The sequence below is a fragment of the Bubalus kerabau genome, chromosome 9, assembly GCF_029407905.1.
Source record: "Bubalus kerabau isolate K-KA32 ecotype Philippines breed swamp buffalo chromosome 9, PCC_UOA_SB_1v2, whole genome shotgun sequence".
Taxonomy (NCBI): Eukaryota; Metazoa; Chordata; class Mammalia; order Artiodactyla; family Bovidae; genus Bubalus; species Bubalus kerabau.
The window spans coordinates 71,849,379-71,861,819 of NC_073632.1; the positions used below are offsets into that span (position 1 = coordinate 71,849,379).

At 33.1% G+C, this 12,441-nt stretch overlaps 1 protein-coding gene across 3 annotated transcripts in view; it reads left to right on the top strand.

The window, feature by feature from the left end:
* The window catches only part of SNX14 (sorting nexin 14), an 85,400-nt gene that overhangs the window by 41,192 nt on the left and 31,767 nt on the right, over positions 1-12,441 (top strand). For 2 of the 3 annotated variants that reach the window (XM_055535565.1, XM_055535564.1), the window contains exons 13-18: positions 2,997-3,152; positions 3,518-3,642; positions 4,130-4,188; positions 7,066-7,092; positions 8,951-9,083; positions 11,161-11,362. In XM_055535565.1, the coding sequence (XP_055391540.1) occupies positions 2,997-3,152; positions 3,518-3,642; positions 4,130-4,188; positions 7,066-7,092; positions 8,951-9,083; positions 11,161-11,362 (702 nt within the window). The remainder of the gene's footprint in view (positions 1-2,996; positions 3,153-3,517; positions 3,643-4,129; positions 4,189-7,065; positions 7,093-8,950; positions 9,084-11,160; positions 11,363-12,441) is intronic. The other variant, XM_055535566.1, reaches the window with a different exon arrangement.

The window sequence follows — 12,441 nt, forward strand, 5'->3', positions numbered from 1 at the left end:
AGTGGTGAGAGCTTACATCCTTGCTTTAGGGGGAAATCATTTAGTGTTATACCACTATGTATAATATTAGCCGGAGTTTTTTTGGTAGCTCTCCTTTACTAGATAGAGAATATTTCCTTCTGTTTATTGTTTGCTGAGAATTTTTATCATGAATGATCAGTGGATTTTTAAAATGCTTTTAGTGCATCTTCAGCAACCTATTTAATCACCAAGTTATTCCTAATTTTCTTTTATTATGAAGCTGTAGTGATATCCCCTCTTTATTGGTAATTTGTACTTTCTATCGACTTCACTTTCACTTTTCACTTTCATGCATTGGAGAAGGAAATGGCAACCCACTCCAGTGTTCTTGCCTGGAGAATCCCAGGGATGGGGGAGCCTGGTGGGCTGCCATCTATGGGGTCACACAGAGTCGGAAACGACTGAAGTGACATAGCAGCAGCAGTGGTTTATAAAGTTTTGAAATATTTTTGATTTGCTAAGTTTTACCTTTCATATTTATTATTTCCTTTCTTCTTACCTTGCGATTAGTTTGTACTTACAGTTTCTTAAGGTGAAAGCACTGATGATTAATTTGTACACATTTCTTCTTTCTTAATATAAGCACTTAAAACTATAAATTTCTCTCTATGAGTTGCTATAACTGAATTCTAAGATTTTTGATATGCCGTGCTTTTTATAGTCATTTAGATTGAAATATTTTAAAATTTCCTGTGGTTTATCCTTTGACCCTTGGGTTATTGTGAAATGTATTGCTAAATTTCCAAAATTTGGGGATTTTTGAGGTATCTTATTGTGATTGATGTCTGATTTAATATTGTCCCGATCAGACAACATATTCTGTGTGATTTCAGTCCTTTGAAATTGATTGAAACTTGTTTTATGACCCATCCATATGATCTGTATGAATATTCCATGTGCATGTGAGAAGAGCATCTATTTTGCTGTGTAGGGTGGTGTCCAGTAAATATCATTTAGATTAAATTGATGGCTTGTGTTCACATATTATATATTCTTTCAGATTTCTTAATGGATTTGCTATTTCTCCCTTTAGTTATTAATTTTTTTCATCTATTTCAAGCTTCATTATTAGGTGCAGAGACAGTTAAGATTGTTAATGAATCTATCCTTTTATCACTATAAAATGCTCTTCTTTATCTCTGGTAATTCTCTGTCTTGAAATCTACTTTGTTTGATATTAATATATAGTTTTACTATCTTTACGCTTGGGTTTGCATTGTATTACCTTTTTCTATATAATTAAAGAATTTAACATTTATTATAAATACCATATAGCTGAATATTGCTTTAAAAAAAGCAAGTTTGATAATCTTGATTTTCTAATTGGGGTGTATAGTACTTTTGCACTTAATATAATTATTGCATATTTATTGTTAGGTCTTTGGTCTTGGTGTTTTGTATTTGTTCCACGTATTTTTTTTTTTAATGTTTTCCTGCCTTTCTTTGAATTACTTGAGCATTTTTCAGTATTTTATCTCCTCTATTGACATTTTCTTGTTTTTTTTAGTGGTTGCTCAGTGATCATAATGATTACCCTGTGCATCCTTCATTGATCACAGTTTTCATTTAAACATATATTTTACTGTTTCAGGAACAGTGTAAGAACCTCAGCAGTTTGTTCCCTTCCTGTGTGATGTGACTGTTACTGTATAGTTTAATTCTCTGTAGGCTATGAAACTCCACAGTACATTGCTTTTTCTTCCTTAAGCAATAGTCTTAACACACACACACATGCACACATATTTTGGCACTGATAGTTACTGGCATATTTACTTTTTTGGAGGTCTTTAATCTTTCTCTGCAGAGCCAGTTTCTGTATCATTTTCCTTCTGCTGAAATAAATGTTTTTTATTACATTTCTTATAGCACCATTCTGCTGGAGGTAAATTCTCTTAGCTTTTGTCTGTCTGAAAAGGTGTTATTTTGTATTCATTTAAAAAAGATATTTTCACCAAATAAAAAATTTTGGGTTATGGTTTTTTTCTTTCAGCATTTTATGTCATTTTTTCACTGTCTTTTGAACAGCGCCATAGTTTCTAAGGAGAAATTAGCTTCCATTCTTATGTTTGTTTCCCTATATATATCCCTTTTCTCCCTGATTTTGCAGTTTTCTTTTTGTGTTTGGGGTTTCAGCAATTTAACTGTAATGTGTAGTTTTTAAAAAGTTTATTCTGCTTGGATTTTCCTAGGAATCTTAGATATGTAGGTTGGTGTTTTTCATTATTTTAGAAGATGCTTGGCTGTTATCTTTTCAAATACTGTGCCTGATTTTTTTCTCTCCTTTCTTTTTGAGACTCCAATTTTATGAATTTGCTATCATTCCAAAGATCTCATATGTTCTGTTCTAGTTTTGTCTTACTCTTTTTTAAAGAAAAGCTCCTTTTCTTTTTGTGTTTCATTTTGGATAATTAAGAATTAAGGGGTAAGCTCCATATTACCTCTTGTAATAAAAAAGGCAGTCAGTATTTTGGGTTTTTTAATGCTGTCCTCTCTTTAGAAAAAATTGATTTGTTCAGACTGAGCTCTGTCACTAGTCTACAGCTTCCATGATGGAAAGAAACATTGTTTAAAAACATTGACTGGGACTAAAAAGAGCCTTAGTTTTCACTATTATTTAGTGAATCAGGTTTCAGAATATTAAAGACCCTTGGTATAAAAAATTAATCCAATATGTTCCTTAAAGAGAATTTTACAAACATGTTTATTATTCTAAGTTTTAGAAGATTTATGTTGCTAGGCAAATATTTACACATTTTATGTTGGTATATATTATATTTGACTGTTTAACTTCTCTTTCATCTTAGTAGTTGTTTTATTGCTCCCAATTAAATATTTTTTAAAAACTTAAAATGATGAATAGATTACTCATAATTGCCACTTTTGATATTCATTACAGTTAGACTGAGAACATAAAGTTTTCACTGAATAGTTTTATTCTATGCAAATCTTTTTTATTCCCTTTCTGAATTTGCTAGAGGAATTCAATGACAGAATTTTACGACCAGAGTTATCAAATGATGAAATGCTGTCTCTTCATGAAGAGTTGCAAAAGATTTATAAAACATATTGTTTAGATGAAAGTGTTGACAAAATTCGATTTGATCCCTTCATTGTAGAAGAGATTCAAAAAAGTAAGTAAAAGATGAGGATGAATTCTGTAGTTCTGTAGTTCTTTTACTCTTTTCAGAGTTTTCTGATGTATTCCCTGCTTACTGCAACAGCTGTGTGAGATACACAGGCAGGCATTATCCCATTTTACTAACAAGATGAAAGCTGTGATGAAGAAACTTATTCACAATTCACATACCTAATACTTGCCAGAACTGGCTAGGTTGTTCTAATTCTTCATTCTGGTGTGATCTGCACCTTACCGTGGATTTCTGCAAAACAGTTTTCGTGTTGTTTGTTTGCTCTTTCACTGTAATGAATTTTAAACTAATATATAGTGTATTTATGCTTTTCATAAATAATTTTTGCAATATAATTTTTTTAACAGTTGCTGAAGGCCCATATATAGATGTTGTGAAACTTCAAACTATGAGATGTCTTTTTGAAGCGTATGAACACGTACTTTCTCTCTTGGAAAATGTGTTTACTCCTATGTTTTGCCACAGTGATGAGGTAAGTCAGAATATTAATGTTGTGTGAAGATTTTTCTTTAAAACTTATTAGTTGCTTTGATATCATTACATGAGTAATTCAAATAATAAACAGAAAAATAAAATGCAGTTAATTAAGAAAATGGATGCTGTTTTGCACTACATAATGGAGATTAGAAACTGATAATAAATTATTTCTTAATATCAAAACCATGTTTGTGTATGTGACTAGTAGATAGCTACCTAATTGGTATTTGATTTTCCATATACCTGAGTGGCTTTGTAGTGGTGATGGGGAAACCCTATTCTTGTATGTATATTATTTACCTACTTGTGGAAATCAGATGGTTTGAATACCTCCATTTGCAATATCTTAATCCTTACTCTATTTAACTGTGATTGTATTCACTTGATTTAAGTAATATTTTCTTTAAACTTGAAAGTAGTAAGGTAAAGTAGCATATTTCAATATCAAGTACTGGTTTAATAAATCATAATTATTTTTTAAGTATTTTAGACAACTTTTAAGAGGTGCAGAATCACCAACACGCAATTCAAAATTCAACAGGTAGGTATATTCAATTGTATATATGGTTGTCACTTTTTTTTTTTTTTTTTTTTGGTTCTTTTTGATGCTAATCATTCTGTGATAGCATCATCACCTTTATTAGCTGTTTTTCTTTGACTGTGTGGTTACTTTGCTGTATAAGTAAACCAGATATTTTCCTAAGGAATTGTAGAGCCATATTGCATATAGTAATGTAAAAATGCCAGACATTCTTTTAGAAAAATGTAACAAGATACACACCATTGCTTTGTTAATATTATAACTAACACATATTAGTGCTGGATTACCTGCTGTATTGGAAACTGTGGACTGCATGCATAATTGAAATCCACAGATAACTCCATTTTAGAGAGTAGTTTGTTTTTTTCCCAGAGAGTGATGTTTATTAGAGTACCCACTGGTTACAAAAGTGGAAGGGTTTTTCTCTCTTTCCCTTCTTGGCTTTCTGGAAACATAAATGTGCAATTAAATGACCTAATAAAGGCAGTGTAAGAGAGGTGCTTTATCCATTTATAAATTGGATAATTAATGTCTTGATTTGTTCCTTACATTGTATATATACAAAATTGACACAGATATCAAATATATAAATCTATAGAATTGATATTCACATTGCTCTCAACATCTTCCAGTTTGTGTATGTGTATGCTCTCATGTCAAACTCTTTGCAGCCCCATGGACTGTAGCCCACCAGTCTCCTTTGTCCATGGGATTTTCCAGGTGAAAATGCTGGAGAGGGTAGCCATTCCCTTCTCCAGGGTATCTTCCTGATCCAGGTGTTGAACCTAGACTCCTGCATTGCAGGCAGATTCTTTACCATCTGAGCCACCAGGGAAGCCCAGTTTGTTTGAACAAGAATCTAATAATAAACATAAACAAATTGGAGATGTGATGCAGAGAGAGAAGTAGATAGGTCAGAAAATGGAGTAGTTTAAAAATAGTATAAGGGAAAATGTGAAAACCTGAGCCATGGGGAGACTGTGTTACATATTTTGACAAAACTAAGGGTTGTAGAAATATATAGATTTGAATTTTTTTGAATGTTAAATATTGATTTTTACATAATATGCCAGTATATGTAGTGTATGTGTAATAATTTTTCTGAAAGGTGCCCCAGTGCTCAATCATGTCCAGCTCTCTGCGACCCCATGGACTGTAGCCCACCAAGGTCCTCTGTCCATGGGATTTCCCAGGCAGGAATACTGGAGTGGGTTGCTGTTTCCTTCTCCAGGGGATCTTCCCAACCCAGGGATGGAACCTTTGTCTCTTGTGTCTCCTGCATTGGCAGGTGAATTCTTTACCACTAGCTACCACCTGAAAGGTGGGACATGGCTTTCTGAAATGTGGGATGTAACTTTTATGATTCTTTGTTAAAATGTTACTCCTTTACTTTTCCCTAAGAATTTATATATTGCAACTGTGCAATAGTTAATTTATATAACAAAAATTCCATGCATACTATTTAAAATAGCATTCTTTACCCAGTCCACACAGGGCTTCCCACGTGGCTCAGTGGTAGAGAAGCCACCTGCCAATGCAGGAGATGTGGGTCCTTCCCTGGGTGGGGAAGATCCCCTGGAGAAGGAAATGACAACCAACTCCAATATCTTGCCTTGGAAATCCCATGGACAGAGAAGCCTGGTGGGTACAGTCCATGGGGTCGCAGAGTCGGACATGACTGAGCGACTCTTTAACATTTTATTTATTTATTTATTTTTATTTATGAACTTAGGATGCTTGGAGTCTCACATTGATAGTGAAACTCTCCTCTATTGGATTCCTTAAGAGGAAGTGGTTCTTTGATCTTCTAAGCTTGCTGAGTAGTTAAATGTAAGTCAGGGTCATAACCTCAGAGATGGAAAGCTTCCTTTGCCACTTTGGGAACACCTAGTTGTCTTCAACATATTGAGGCTCTAATTTTGCTGTCTTAGCATATGAACTTAATAGGAAGAAAATTGGGTTGTTTTCATTCTGGGTAATGGTTATGGCCTTAGAAAGTATGTTTTTCTTTATATTGACCTGATTCTGACATTATCCGTCTTGTCAGGACTCTGCTCCAGTGATGCTCAATGATTCATTTCCCTGTGTAGAATAAGTAAAAGACTTTCTTAATGGTCCTTCACTGAAAATTTACAGTAGCATTGCTAATTAGCTGTTAGATGACTGAAAATATGTAAAATATTTATTCATACATTTTATGCCTACATTAAAAGCAGGTGACCAAGCACTAATATATATTAATTGTGAGATTAACAAGGCATTGGTGTGTTATCTTGTTGAATTTTCCCAGATGTTTAGGCATTTTCACATTATTATTATATTTGCATTTTAAAAGCAACATTTTAATGCATGTTAATGTTAATCTGTTTCATTCTATACTTAAAGTATAACTTAAAAAAAATTTAAGGCTGGATCTTTTGTTAACTTTGCTTCTTAGCTTAAGACATGATTTTAAAAAATATTCAAACTAAAAATGTGTTGAACTTGCATCCATAGACATGAATTCCATTTTAAAAAATACATGTTTGTTTTTTCTGCCAAGTTTTTGGTGGCTTAGTCTCTGAATATTTTCCACTGTATTAAACAAATAGTTTGCCTAAACGAGAGCAAAAAATACAGAATTATATCGTGAGATACTGAGTTTTTAAGAATTTTTTTAATGATCTACAATTCAGATTCCACTTCCCCAAAAGAGCCATTGTTCCTTTATCATGTTATTCCTAAGAATTCCTTTTCTTTGTCAAGATGAATGTTATCCATCAGTGTAACTTTTAAAGCTTTTAAATTTTGTTTTATTGTTCTGAAGTGAAACTTGTTTAATGTCTGGGGTTTCTCTTTCTCTTTTCCTTATATAATGTCACATATATGTTACTGCAGAGGTAGCCTAAGTTTGGATGATTTTCGGTAAGTCTTGAGACAGCATGTGATTCTTTTCTGTATAAATTATCTGTTTAATTCCAAAACATACACCCAAAACAACCTAAGTAAAATTTAAAAGGAAAAAAAAAAAAAAGAAAGATTATGCAACTACTGCCTTTATATCAGCTATTTGGGATATCTCTTAAAATTAACCTCTACTTTGATTCTAGATGTCTCATTTTGGAAATAACATGATATATATCATTATAAAATAAAAATGTCAGTATAAAAATAAAATGAAAAAGCCAGTATTCAGCTTTTAAAGCTATTACCTCATTTTTTTAATGGTATTGATCTTGCTAAATTACATTTAGACTTGTGTTTAAAGAACTTTTTTTTTTTAAAGCAAGTAGTACTATTTTTTCAGTATTTCTGGGCTTCATCACAAGTGAGATATTTAAAAAATATAGTTCAAAAAGTCCAAATTGTTTTATAATCCATTTAGGTTCTGAAGACCAGCAAAATCTATCTAGATTCTGGAGATTTTTATATTTTATCAATATTTTCATATTTGTTTTTGACATTTCTTTCAGAGAAAGTTGTGTTTACAATTTTGAATTTTTAAAAAACACTAATTGTATGCTTGTTTAAAATAATATTCTAGCTTAAGTATCCTTTTTTACAACTACTACTACTTATTATTAGAGTTTTTCCAGTTTTAAAATAAGTTTGATTCACTTCTTCACTCCTTGAACATGTATAAAATGTACATATCACTCATATACCTAGTGCATTGAAACTTGATCAGTTTACTTGTGTTTCTGTAATTGTTGCATTACTTTTATAAGTACATTTTCTTATACGAATAGTAGCTATTCATTAAGTTAAGCCGTTCAAAACCCACTTTCTTGAATTTTAAAACAGTAATTTTTTATTTGGAGGTCTGTTATAAGGGCAGTATTACATAGTGAGCATGACTTTTAAATTGGATAAAAGTTATGTTTTTATTTGTTGAAACAGGAGCAGTAGGCTGTAATGGAGGAAATTTTTGTTGCTTTTTGGCGTATTTTTGTTGTTGCTTTTCAGCTATTTCTGCTTTTAGAAATTCACTTTTGTAAAAAATTACATAACCATTATTTAATATGTAAGACAAAGCAGACTTCTTCCTTAGGCTACATTTGCTTTTATCTTTTATGTTCATTGCTAGCTTTTCCCTTGGCATTTTATTTCTTGTCTTGTTATTACTTTGAAATAATGTAAGGTACATTTTGTACTTCATTCTTCTTTTGAGTATCATTTATGTGATTATGAAGTTGAAGTTTGCTTAAAAATTTTCAACCATTTTTAGAATTTTTTTTCTAATTTCACTTCATCTAAAAATGAAGTACTGAGAAAGTTTGCTAGTCTTTTTGTTTTTCTGTTACACTGAATTATTTCAGAAGTACATTAGCAGGCAGATTCTTTTACCACTGCACCACCTGGGTGGGTACAGTTTGAATGGTATAGTCTATTTTGAACATTGGTCTTACCATATTTTTTAACCTGTTATTTCAAAAGCTGAATGGCAGTTAGAAATATGTACCACTAGAGGGCTCTCATCTTTTATACTTGGTAGTTCCGTTACTGTTCCAAGGTAAAAGAGTAGGTAAATTTCAGATGTTTGTTAATAAATATTGTCCCATTTATTCATCCCCTCAAATTTAAACTTTAAATATACTGTCACTTTTGATTATGAAGATATTGAGATATACTTAATCTATTGAGAACTCCAAAATGTTATGTTTAGCCATACCTTCAGTTTACCCTTTTTGCAACTATTTTTATTTTTGTTTACAGTAAACTAGACTGTTGTAATAATGTAATAACTTGCTATATTCTTGATACATTTTTGTTTAATATTTAGGAGCACACAGAAGAGAGGAGAATCATTTGGAATCAGCCGAATAGGCAGCAAAATTAAAGGAGTCTTCAAGAGCACCACAATGGAGGGAGCTATGTTGCCAAACTATGGTTTAGCTGAAGGTGAAGACGACTTTGTAAGTAAGAATTTTTCAATTTGATGTATGTATAACTTCAGACTTAAAAATAGCATAAAAAGTTGGATGTGCTTACTTGTTATTTTCCCTCTTTTTTAATCTTCTTACTTCAGACTTCATTTGTGTTTTCCATCCATGGTGCTAATCTATTTTAAAAATTTCTGAGCATTAAGTTACTGCTTATTAAGGCCAGAATGGTTTCTGTTTCGGTGATAATGCTTCTAATAGTCAAGCAATTTATCATATTTTGATTACGCTTTTACTTCACATCCTGATCTTATCTCTTCCTAACCATATTAGCCAGGCGTTTGGAGTTGTGTTAATATGTCCTGTTTAACCCCTTGATACTCACACTATGATCTGTGGATCAACATGATCAGTATTACCTAAGAGTTTGTTATCAGTGCAGACAGAATCTCAGGCTTCATCCTAGACCTACTGAGTCATAATTTACATTTTAACAAGATTCCAGCTGATTTTTAAGCACATTACACCCTCCATGCTATTTCTCTGTATCTTTTCATGTGATGCCTTGCTTGAGATGCCTTCCCCCTCCCCTTTATTTACCTGGAAAATTCATATGCATCTTTCAGAATCCAGCTGCTTCCCATAAACCTTACCTGGGTCCTCAAGCAGAACTGAACACTCCCTCCTTTGTTGTTCCTATTAGATTATGTGTTAAAATATATACCACATTGTATTTGAAATCATGATTTTTTTTTTCCGACACCATAGTTTATAAGGAGGTAGCCTTGTAGCCTTGTCCCAAAAAGGCAAAAACCAACACTTACTATTTTTGTAGTTCCATTTTTTAGGCCTAGAACACTTTTGATTTTAACAGAGCATTAAGAAGTCTTCCTAAGATCACTAACAGTCTTCTTAGGGATGACAGAAAACCATTTTAGGACAAAACAGAAAAGGGGATCATTGCCAGGGGACTTTGTCCGGGAGGAAAAGAATTTACTTAGAAGAGAGGTGTGGGAAGAGAATACAACCCGGGGTGAAGGTAGGGAGCTAGAATTCTGGAAAGAAATACCTCTTACTACTGGTTCACTCTGACTAGACTATTCAGTATTCTCTTAAGTGCTACAAGATTCATTTCCTTTAAAAAGTGTGTTCAAGATGATTGTGTTTTGTCTGTAAAATTTGCCCCCTTTAACATGACTCAGAGATGTCTAGGTGACCAGATATTATTATGTGTCAATTCAGAGGTTCTCTTCGAATTTAATGAAGTACATTTTTTCCCTTTCTTTCTGCATGTATATTTCTAGAACATGTGTAACACTGCTTTCTTTTAAAAATAATATTTCTTCAAAAATAGTTTAAAGAATTTATTTTAAATATTTATATGATTAAAATTTTTGAAGCCAGGAGATGCAGAAAACAATTCTATAGAAATAGGTTGCTTTTAGACCTTTTTCCAATATTATATTATTTAATGCTGCAGTGAATATATTTTTTAGTTGTGCCTTTTTCACAGTTTAAAAAATTATTTAGAATAAATACTTTCATACTTTCTAATACTTAAATACTTTCATATTTCTAAATAAATACTTTCTAAGTTCCCAGAAATGGGATTACTTAATCGAAACTGTTTTATGGCTTTTTATAAATACATATTGCCAAAATGCTTTACAAAAGATTTGTACCTGGTATATCCAGGTACAATATATTTCCAGTTTGTCTGTGCAATTTCTGTCAGTGGCTATTATCACAAAATTATGCATCTCTAAATGAAAGATATCTGTACAATAATTTTCTACTTGTTACTACCAAATTAAATATTTACCTATATTTGTGTAGTTTTAATATCTTTTCCTATAATTGCTGGTGTATGTGTTTTCTATTGAATTTTCATATACGGCTGATGTATCAAAATATGAAATCGATTCTAGTAACTTGCTAGTTTTAGTTTCTTATCTTTACATTTTCAGTAGAAAATTTGATATCACTTAATTTTAAAAGTATTACAAATTATAGGCTTTATAGTGGCACATTGCTTTATAGTGTATCTCATATGCTGTAGGTGTAAAGGTGCTGGAAATATTAACTTTTTTTCTGATTCTTTTTCTTTCAGATTGAAGAAGGTATCGTTGTAATGGAAGATGATTCTCCAATGGAGGCTGTGAACACACCTAACACTCCTAGAAACCTTGCTGCATGGAAAATTAGCATTCCATATGTAGACTTTTTTGAAGATACTTCCTCTGAAAGGAGGGAGAAAAAGGAGAGAATACCAGTGTTTTGTATTGATGTTGAAAGAAATGATAGAAGAGCAGGTATTATTATTATTAATGCATATAGCACTATCAGATCAGATCAGATCAGTTGCTCAGTCGTGTCCGACTCTTTGCGACCCCATGAATCGCAGCACGCCAGGCCTCCCTGTCCATCACCAGCTCCTGGAGTTCACTGAGACTCACGTCCGTCGAGTCAGTGATGCCATCCAGCCATCTCATCCTCTGTCCCTTCTCCTCCTGCCCCCAATCCCTCCCAGCATCAGAGTCTTTTCCAATGAGTCAACTCTTCGCATGAGGTGGCCAAAGTACTGGAGTTTCAGCTTTAGCATCATTCCTTCCAAAGAAATCCCAGGGCTGATCTCCTTCAGAATGGACTGGTTGGATCTCCTAGCAGTCCAAGGGACTCTCAAGAGTCTTCTTCAACACCACAGTTCAAAAGCATCAGTTCTTCAGTGCTCAGCCTTCTTCACAGTCCAACTCTCACATCCATACATGACCACAGGAAAAACCATAGCCTTGACTAGACGGACCTTTGTTGGCAAAGCAATGTCTCTGCTTTTGAATATGCTATCTAGGTTGGTCATAACTTTCCTTCCAAGGAGTAAGCGTCTTTTAATTTCATGGCTGCAGTCACCATCTGCAGTGATTTTGGAGCCCAGAAAAATAAAGTCTGACACTGTTTCCACTGTTTCCCCATCTATTTCCCATGAAGTGATGTCACCAGATGCCATGATCTTAGTTTTCTGAATGTTGAGCGTTAAGCCAACTTTTTCACTCTCCTCTTTCACTTTCATCAAGAGGCTTTTGAGTTCCTCTTCACTTTCTGCCATAAGGGTGGTGTCATCTGCATATCTGAGGTTATTGAGATTTCTCCCGACAATCTTGATTCCCGTTTTGTGTTTCTTCCAGTCCAGCGTTTCTCATGATGTACTCTGCATATAAGTTAAATAAACAGGGTGACAATATACAGCCTTGACGTAGTCCTTTTCCTATTTGGAACCAGTCTGTTGTTCCATGTCCAGTTCTAACTGTTGCTTCCTGACCTGCATACAAATTTCTCAAGAGGCAGGTCAGGTGATCTGGTATTCCCATCTCTTTCAGAATTTTCCACAGTTTAT